Source organism: Arctopsyche grandis, chromosome 7 (genome assembly GCF_051622035.1).
Source record: "Arctopsyche grandis isolate Sample6627 chromosome 7, ASM5162203v2, whole genome shotgun sequence".
Lineage (NCBI taxonomy): Eukaryota > Metazoa > Arthropoda > Insecta > Trichoptera > Hydropsychidae > Arctopsyche > Arctopsyche grandis.
In genome coordinates this window covers 9338567-9348327 of record NC_135361.1, presented here as the reverse complement: position 1 = coordinate 9348327, position 9761 = coordinate 9338567, and the positions used below count along the sequence as shown (strand labels likewise).

At 33.5% G+C, this 9761-nt stretch overlaps 2 protein-coding genes across 2 annotated transcripts in view; one reads left to right on the top strand and one right to left on the bottom strand.

Annotated features, from left to right (window-relative positions):
* The first annotated feature begins 2799 nt into the window (after window positions 1–2799).
* Window positions 2800–4392, top strand: trk (trunk). Its single transcript, XM_077435056.1, has one exon. It carries the CDS (start codon window positions 2971–2973, stop codon window positions 3697–3699), a length of 729 nt encoding a protein of 242 aa, XP_077291182.1. The 5' UTR covers window positions 2800–2970; the 3' UTR covers window positions 3700–4392.
* A 1469-nt stretch (window positions 4393–5861) lies between these two features.
* The window catches only part of LOC143914050 (fibrillin-3-like), a 67687-nt gene continuing 63787 nt past the window's right edge, over window positions 5862–9761 (bottom strand). Inside the window, exons 42-53 of the mRNA XM_077434140.1 lie at window positions 9546–9696; window positions 9264–9473; window positions 8950–9180; window positions 7999–8133; window positions 7812–7925; window positions 7638–7736; window positions 7399–7559; window positions 7218–7317; window positions 6993–7135; window positions 6676–6916; window positions 6299–6441; window positions 5862–6219 (exon numbers count right to left, since the gene is read on the bottom strand). Of these exons, the coding sequence (XP_077290266.1) occupies window positions 5992–6219; window positions 6299–6441; window positions 6676–6916; window positions 6993–7135; window positions 7218–7317; window positions 7399–7559; window positions 7638–7736; window positions 7812–7925; window positions 7999–8133; window positions 8950–9180; window positions 9264–9473; window positions 9546–9696 (1956 nt within the window). The 3' untranslated portion in view covers window positions 5862–5991. The remainder of the gene's footprint in view (window positions 6220–6298; window positions 6442–6675; window positions 6917–6992; window positions 7136–7217; window positions 7318–7398; window positions 7560–7637; window positions 7737–7811; window positions 7926–7998; window positions 8134–8949; window positions 9181–9263; window positions 9474–9545; window positions 9697–9761) is intronic.

Sequence of the window (9761 nt, the reverse complement as noted above, 5' to 3'; positions counted from 1 at the left end):
TTATAGGTATAAAAAAACCCCATCGAGAACGATGAAACATTTGGGAATTCCAAAGACCTTTGGCGTTGCCTTTTCGCAACAGGGAAATCCCATATTTGAAACCAATTAGCATTCAATTCGCAAACGTCTTCTGGGCACATTTTCAGCGCTGAAATCATGCACGAACTGCATCAATCAGCGTTTAATGGAATTTCACAAAACGGGTCCGTCGACGAGTGACGAAATTATTCACCGGTTTTGTTCGCCAGTCCAGGGCTTTTCAACCGCAAACGAGGGTCTGAAATATCTAAGCTTTTATACTTTTTTCGTCAAGTGGCAACGTTTGTTGTATACAAATCGAGAAGTAAAGAGCAATGGGGAAACGTTTACAAAAGTTGCACTGAAGTATGAATAGAGCTGTGGGTACACTCAAGAGTGGAGCTGGAGTGAACCTCGAGTGTAATATAATATACATATGTACATGTATGTAAATACTATATGAATTTTAAAGCAACTCAAAGTAAAAATGTAGCAACTCAACTTCACATGCCTTAAATTCTTATTCGAAAGCAAACTAAAGGCGCAAATACATATGTAGTTACGAAACGATCATAAGAGAAATTAGATGTTAAAATCATTCCATTTAAATAATAGTATGTAAATGTTCTTAGTCGTTTTGTTAAATTTTTGCTTATTTTTCACACCATCCTCCCAAATATGCAAATGTTTGAAAAGGACAGAAAACATCATTCAAGTTTTATTGAGTACTAACTGAACCCGGCATTCGTTGCAATGGCACAATAACGCATACAATTCCCGTTCCCGTTCCCGTTGCGTTCCCGTTCCCAAATTGTCAGGAAAATGCAGACAGCGAACATATTTGAAAATATTCAATTGTTTGTTGATTTTACCCTAACAACGCAGGTCGCGACGTGAAAACATTTGAAATTATTGCGTTGCAATGCCACTCATTCCCATTTTTCCCGCTTTCGACCCCATTTTCAGGGGATTTTTTTCTACAGAAACCATCGCGAACATGCACACAATATTTCCTGTAAGTTTCATCGTTATCGGTTGAGTGGTTTAGGAGCCTATACGAGACATACAGACAAACAGACATTCATTTTTATATATACAGATACTACTTTTCAGCTAATCAAATGATAGACTCAGTCTCATTCAGGGTTTCCCAAACTATATTCCGCGGAACACTGGTGTTCCACGGAACCTGAATAGGTGTTCCGCGAAAAATTTGCTATTGTTTTATAGGCTGTAACACATTTAAACAACTTCAATCTCCACTGATGTTTATGTAGTCATGAATCTAAGCACATACAGGCGGAGAGTTTGAATAGAAATTGAATACGAAAATAAAAAATGGGGAAAAAGTATTAAAATATAAGGTGAAAGTAATACAATTTTTAATATAACACTTAAATTTTAAAGTAGATAAAAAACTAGTAGTTTTAAAGTAGATGAATTTTAAAGCCATTAAATGATTTCTGAGCGGATTTTTCAGGAGAATACCCCAATATGGCAAAACAAGCTACATATTTTTGTCTTACTTCCGTTTTTTACATCCTATTTATGCGAAGCAGAATTTTCTTACTGAGCTGCAACGGTCAAAGTTCAGGAACAAACTCAATACTACCCCACATATAAAAATTGAACTCACCTTTATTGTGCATGATATCAAGAAGATTTGCGATTCAAGGAATAAAAATCATCAAAGTCGTTAAGAGCTTTGTTTACTACATTTAAAATTATTTATGAAATAGATAATAATACCGTAGCCTAGCCTACCGTGTCTTCTTGAATGCTTTGCCTTTTCCAACACTCTGCTTGTCATGTCATCTGAGATGACTCTTGCAGCATATCGGGGATAAGTTTCTCCTACATTTCTTCAAATATGAGAATCATTGTTATTAATCACTATCAAACCTATGTCAATACAAGAGTTTTCGGCCTGGGCGGCCGGAAGAAATGAGAGTCGAAAAAATTATATTCCTTAGAAAATACGAAACAAGACATTGTACTTTTAAAAATGCATATAGGTTATCTTGTTGTATACTTGTGGGTTGCTGATGTAAGTTACAACTTGTAACACATCCGAAATATGATTCGGGGAAATAACGGGATGGTAGGTATAGTATTGGTTGGTCAATGTCCTAGATGTGGGATCGGGGGTTAAAACACTATATTTTTATGAATGAACTTGAAAACGTTCAATCTCTCTTGTCGTCTGGTCCTGTTCGGAACTAAAAGCTTTGGTTTTCTGGTTAATTTTTATTGTGATTAAAATTTTCAATACTATATTTCTCACACAATATTTATCACAAGGTAAGATTTTTGCACTACTCACATGAACTTAATTTTGTTTTATTAATATGATTTATACAAATGCTGATAAAATCACTCAGGCGCGGCCCTGCATAAACGAACCGTAGTGAACACCTGGACTTATATTTTTGATCCAAAACATTTTTGTGTGGAATAGAAAATGTTTAATTAATAAAATTTGATGAAATTGAGACAAATTCTTTGATTCGAATTTAAAAGGTTTACCAAAAGTTAATTAAACTTGTTGAAAATTGTTTGAATAGCACTGCCTGTGTATTATTTCAGCGGTTGACCGCAGTAATTATCGATTCTCCTAAAAAAGGGTGGTAAAGCGATAAAATCTCCCAAACGAATCAGGTATACAATAGGCACTCGCCAAACTATTGACACCTCTAGTGAAATCGTTATTTTTGTGTTAAAATGATTTCATAATATGTGTTTGCGATCGCCCAGTACAACTTACGACGCGCCACAGTTTACACGTGCTCTTCGTTCCTCGCTTTCAAAAACTATCAAAAAACATTTACAAATTGAATCAAAAATATCACACGACACCAATCGTCGTTTTCGCGTTAAATCGAATTCAACAAGAGCAGTGAATTTACTCCTCGATTGTGTTTTGTTGTATATTTGACATGTGACTGTTGAAACATGCCGTGTAGGGAGAGTTTGATTTATTTGTGTTTGATTAATTGCATCGTTCTCGTACAGAAGGGACAATCGGCGAAAATCAATTTCTCAAATATGCAACACTTCATCGGCTCGGGTCCTGCTGCTGACGAGAAAATGCGCTTCACCAAAGAGAAACCTTGCTCAACCCTGGAGCAAAAGACTCTGACTGGGATTCTGGGGGCTGCTTTCAACCCTCGCTACATGAGCGTCACCCCTCCAAACGACCCGAAAGAAGACAATGACCCGTCAGATATGAAAAGAATGATATCTGGCTATCGTCCTTTCGCTGTCGACGAAGAATTCTCTCAGCAGCTCAACGGAGAGGTGCCAGCTTGGGAGACGAATCATTTCACCGCTGATTTCTTCACCAAACGAAAAAGAAGTACAGACGGTGGGAACAATCGTGAAGAACGTTCTATTGAAGAGTCAACGCCTTGGGAGTGCAAGTCTTCTATTAGATGGACCGATTTGGGCTCTGACTATTTCCCAAGGTATATTCGGAGTGTTGATTGTGGTAAGCACGAGTGCTGGTATGGAAGGTATTCGTGCAAACCGAGGTCATTCACTGTGAAAATTTTGCGCAGAAAGCATGGTAAATGTGCGTACAACCGGAAAAATGAGAAAATGTACGATTTGCCACAAGAATTGAGAGAACTTTGGGTTTGGGAAGAGAGGGCTGTCAACTTTTGCTGTGAGTGCGCTCCTTAACCAATTATATAAGTTTTAATGACATAAGACATTCTCGAAGACTACCTGCTTCAGGAATACGTGGGTTATCTGACAACTCATCTATTGGACAAGGAGGTCCTAAATTTCTGTTCGATACAAGAGTGAAAGGCGTACAATGGTATTACACACATATTGCAAAATCTTTTGGAGTTTTGTTCAAAATATAATGAAATTGTGAAGTGGTTAAATTTCAGTTGAAAATTGACAACACATAAAACTGATTCAATAATTTGAACGTTTCAATACATCTATTATAATATGAATTCAATTTTTCAACGTATTAAATTGATGTTATTTATTCTGTGAAATAATTATGTAAGTGTATCCAAATAAATCTAGTCATATATAATGCAATATTAAGAATAATCAGTATGATTATTTGTTTAAAGTCTGTACTGATGTTGTTGATTTGCAACATAAGTGTTTTTCAATTCGAATGCAGTCTATATAAGTGCATGCAGATTCATTTATTTTTATAGTATTATTTGTATGTAAATAAGTAGGCGAATAAACAAGCATTTTGTAGCATAAGATTATTTATGTGATATGATATTTGTGGAGTTAATGAATATTCAACTGCAATGTTGTTGAGATAAGAAAAAGTGTGTAATAAAATAAGGTTTTAAAATAAAATGAGATGTTATGTTGAATACATATTATATTAATAAATTCAATACGAAAAATTAATATGATAAACCTGTTTACATTCATACAAATTACATTCAAAATTATTACTAAGCATTCGACATAAATTAATTAAAACAAAAATTCTAAATGCTAATTAACAGTGTTAAACACCTTTTATTATATTGAAATTTTCCTAAGAAAAAAATTATTTACTCTTTAAAACATTTACAAGATTAAATATATAATATTTTGATCACTTACTGGAATAATAAAGACAACAACATAAATATACTGATACGATAATGTTTTTATCTCAAATACTCATACGCAACATTCATAGTCACTGTAACGATTGAACTATTCAGGGCAAATGCATACGTATACATTATACAGAAATAACAATATTCTCCACATTTCGAAATGAAAATAAAAAATATTATCGTACATACATACATATTTGCTTAACATATTATATAATTTTGTAATAATAAATAATAAATAATTCATTACAAGGGTAACGTCGATTTACATCAAAGAAATAAGAAGTGTATTTTTTTAACTTACATGCATATATATTGAACGCTTACATGTTGTTTTCTTATAACGTAAGCAGTAACCATTTTCCAAAATTAAACATAGAATTTATCGACATATAGTTGATATTAGTGTTTCACAGTATGAAAATAATTTATCCAAATTATATAAAGCTAAATTTACACTAATTAAATTACATTATAGAATATAGATGCCACACATTTAAAGAATTAAATTTATGGTAGATACATACGTAATGATAAACTACATATGTTGATATGATAGTAAGCTTTAGGCGAAATCCCTAATTGTAAAAATAATAAAGAATGGTGAGACTTTTCATTACACTATTTGGAATATTGAATTTTAAATTGAAATTGAAGTAAATTTTACTTATATATATACACATTGGAAAATATGCCCATACTTAAGGTAAGCCTTAATTAAATTCACAGGCAGTGACGTTACCTTGACAAAATAGCTTTAAAGAGGACACAATATTTTGAATTAAAAATACAATTATCAAATAAAACCAATCCTGAACGTTTCAGGTATCACAAAAAAATTAAAAAGGAAGGTAAGATTTAATATAAAATCCTCTTACATTTCTAAATGTTCAATTAAAAAAGAAACTAACTGAATTTTTGATATATAAATTACTTACAAAATATCAATCGTTCGAATCGTGTATGCTAATTACATAATTTTAATGAATTTCTATTTCATTTGTTACAAAACACAAAAAAAAACGATACCAAAAGAGGGTAGTAACATTAAATACCTATATAATATAATGTTGCAAATAGTAAACGAAGAGGTGATGTTTCATTAATGACTCGAATGGCAAATCATTACTGCTAATTAGTCATGCCACAAAAAGTATTATCAATTAAGACTAGCAAATACTAGTGAATTAATCGGATTAATTCAAAGCAACATTTGTAAGCAAAATTAAATAAAAACATTTGTTACTTGCTGGAATAAACGTGGCAAATATATTTCGCTATACACATGGAAAATTAATACTTGAAACATTTTTGACTAACATAACAACTTGTTTGTTATATTATAAAAAAATTATCTGTATATACCTATGGTTCGATTTATTTTCTATGATGGTAGATCGGTTACTTCTAAGCTTACGAACAGTTTCAATGGCTTTTCGTACGTCTCGTTGACCTGATATATCTTCGGAATCCTTCCTTCGATTTCTAACTGGAATGTTTCGGGTGATTTTAGCCGCTTTCTGAAGTGAAGAGCCCAAACTCCGTGTTTCTTGATTAAACCAAACTTCTTCGCGTCGTTTCCTTTCGTTATTCTATACACAATATCAGTGTTCTAAAACAAAAAAAACGGAACAATTAAACCAAACGAAATGATTACTACTGATTTTGAAATGATTGAGACTAAGCATTACCTTAACAGATGGTCTTATCTTAATAATTTCACTTCTATGTTTTGTTTGGGATTTGTCTAGTTTTACAATGACGTGTTCCGAGTCCACATTGCGGGGCTTCTTTCTTCTGTTGTTCTTCTTTCCTGGTTGGTTATCATTAGCATCTAAAATAATGTTGAAAATAATACTTTTTTACAGTAATACATAACTTTTATATAGAAAAATATAGGTTTTTGAGCTCTTTTTCCTATTATGCTGTAGATTAACATTAGAATAATATAATACTATGATTACTAACCAAATTTAATTAAATTGTAAAATAGAAAATGATCAGTAGATCAGTAGCTATTAAAATAGATATAAGATGTATTGTGAACATAATATAGAAAAATACAAACCTTTCTTTGCGTTCTTCTTTTTAGGTTTTGTTACATCCTGTTCATTATTTTCTGCTAATTTTCTATTCCTTCTTCGCTTTCTGAGAGCTTTTTGTATATACGGAGGGTACTTGCTACTCTTGCCTGTATTGTTTGTGCCTGAAGTTTCAGTTTCCATCAGACTGAGGAGCTCAGGAGATATATTAACAGGCAATGTTTCATTTCTGTGATGCTTTGAAGCACGCCGATGACGACCACTGATCTAAGATGTAACAAATCATTCAAATTAAATATGAATCGTTTTTGTATAAGGCATCAACTAAAAAGAGTATATTTACTTTGCAAGAGAAGCATCCTTCAGTGGATATAATCTTTTGATCTCGTGAGCTGTGAAGATCTTCTTCGATGGGATAAATCGGCGCGTTTCCAATATCATCACCGCCATAACCACCATCAATAGTTGATAAGCAATGACCTTGACCTAATGGTTATATTAAAGCATGTGATCATTTTAATTGTTTTTTATTTATTTTCACTTTCTTCGTGTAATAACATGTGCTTACCGACAACGTGATATCCTTGTGGACAGCCACAAGTAAATCCACCACTTCCAGCTGAAGTGCAACCGAAGAAGCATGGACTTCCGGCACAACCAGCAGTAGCCTGTAATTTATGAAAATAAAATTTATATTCATGTCCTTTTTCATACCCGGCTTCAATAACAGTAACAACAAATTGTTTTACCTGCAAACAAACTTGGTGCATAGGATTGAACTGATATCCATCTGGACAACCACAACGGTATGATCCTTGAACGTTGAAACAACTACCCATGCCAGCACAAGGACTAGACATACATTCATTATCATCGATACATTTCTTCAAAGACGGATGAAGTACATAACCTAAAACACGAAATTTAGTTAATAATTTAATAGAAATTAAAATAAAGCCAATTGAAAATGGTGCAGTAGTCAAATAACCATCTGGACAGCCACAGCGGTATCCTCCAATGAGATTCTGACAATTATCATCGCATTTAGAATCATCCAAACACTCATCGCGGTCGGTACAGTAAGAACCTAAAATTGAAACAAAAATATTAAAATCAATATTATAAAATTAACCGATACAAATTGGAGTCGTTTTTCAAATACCAGTGGAATCCAATTTATATCCACGCGGACAAACGCATTTAAAGCTTCCCAAAGTGTTGATACATTTTCCAGGTGTGGGGCATAGGCCAAGCTCAGATGCACATTCATTAATATCTATAAACACAAATTCAAACATAATCACTCATGAAATTGAGACGTAACTGAATTGCATTTAACTGAAATTTACCGATGCAAGTGTCACCATGTTGTTTATAGCCTTGTCTGCAGCCGCATTCGTACGAGCCTTCGGTATTTATACACTCTTGATGACAAGTGTGCGTATTCAAAAGGCATTCGTTAATATCGCTACAGGATACGCCATCTGAAATATATTAGATTTATATTTGAAAATATGATATATGATACAAGTACAGTAGAATCTCGATTATCCGGACTAATTGGGAATGAAGGTAGTCTGGATAATCGAAAAAATCACAATTGACAGGGAAAGTGTACATTCAGTATGAATAATTTTTATTTATCTACATTTAGATATACACATAATAACAAGAAGATGAATATTAAATTATTCTTTATTAAGAAATTCAATTAGCTCTTCTTTTTGAAGCTGCCAAATCGCGAATACTTTTCATACAATAATGGACCAGATATTGGCTGTCTAGACGATCGTCTGAATGAATCATATAAAAATACACTCTTCGGCTTCATTATATACTGATTTTTTCATAACCTTACGCTCTGAGCTTCCATCTTCTGACATTAAAGAATCAGTAGATATATCAGTAGATAGACATAGACTTCATAATTTTTCCACTTTGTTTTTTTATATCCGAGATCGTTGACGTTCCAACACCATATTTATTTGACAAAAAACGTCCTAAGACACAGCTATTTAAAGCATTGATTATATCTAATTTGTCTTTTAATGATAATATAACACGTTTTCTTTTCCATATTGGTGATATTAAAAATAAATATTTAAATTGCAATCAAATTTTCAAGAAACAAACATCTTTTGAGTATTGAATTTTGAAGACAACTGACACATTTCTCTGCCATATTTTCGAAATTTTACGGCATGCATTTCAAAGCAGCAAAATTGTAAAATTTGTGTTTGTTTTTAACAATCTGGATAATCGAGGTTCTACTGCATGAGTAGTTTAAATCAATATCTAACCTGGATTGAGTGAAAATCCTGGTGGACATGAACAAATGAAAGAGCCTTCGGTGTTCTGACATGAAAATTTGCAAGGAGATGGACGGAAGGCACACTCGTTGATGTCCCGACAATGTGTTCCGGCCGAGTCAGGTTTGAAACCTCTGTTGCAAGAGCAACGGTAAGATCCCATGGTGTTTATGCAGCGTCCGTTAGTACACAGTTCAGGCATCATTTGGCATTCGTCGATATCTGTAATAGAATTTCAATATTAAATTGCAAGTGCATGTAGGATTGGTGCACGTAGAATTGGTGTATGTTGTCATGGAATTTACCTCCACCATCAATGGTGAGACCTTGTGAAAGGCACATTTGTCGATATTGTTGAGAATCTTGTGGTGGACAACGCTCACATCTTGGTCCCCAAGCTTCTCCCGTTGAACAACAGCATGAAGCTCTGGTAGTCGGAGCTTGCATTGAATTTGAAGAGGGTTGTACGCAACGACCAGATGATAGGTGGCGATAACACACTCCCAATCTTCTATCTGTAAAAATTAAATAAATCATTTATCAAGATCTACTAGGAGTAATTCATCTCAAAAGTAAAAATTTCTTACCGATGCATGATTTTCCATCATAGCTAGGTTCATAGCCCAGATTACATTTGCAAGTGTAGCTTCCCTCAGTGTTGAGGCATACTCCATCACGGCACAGATCTTCATCTAAAAGACACTCGTCCACATCTTTACATTCATCGGTGATTCCAACCTATTCATATTCAATTAAGGCACTCATTAATATGTTGTCTCAAAATTGAAATGATTTAAAAGTGC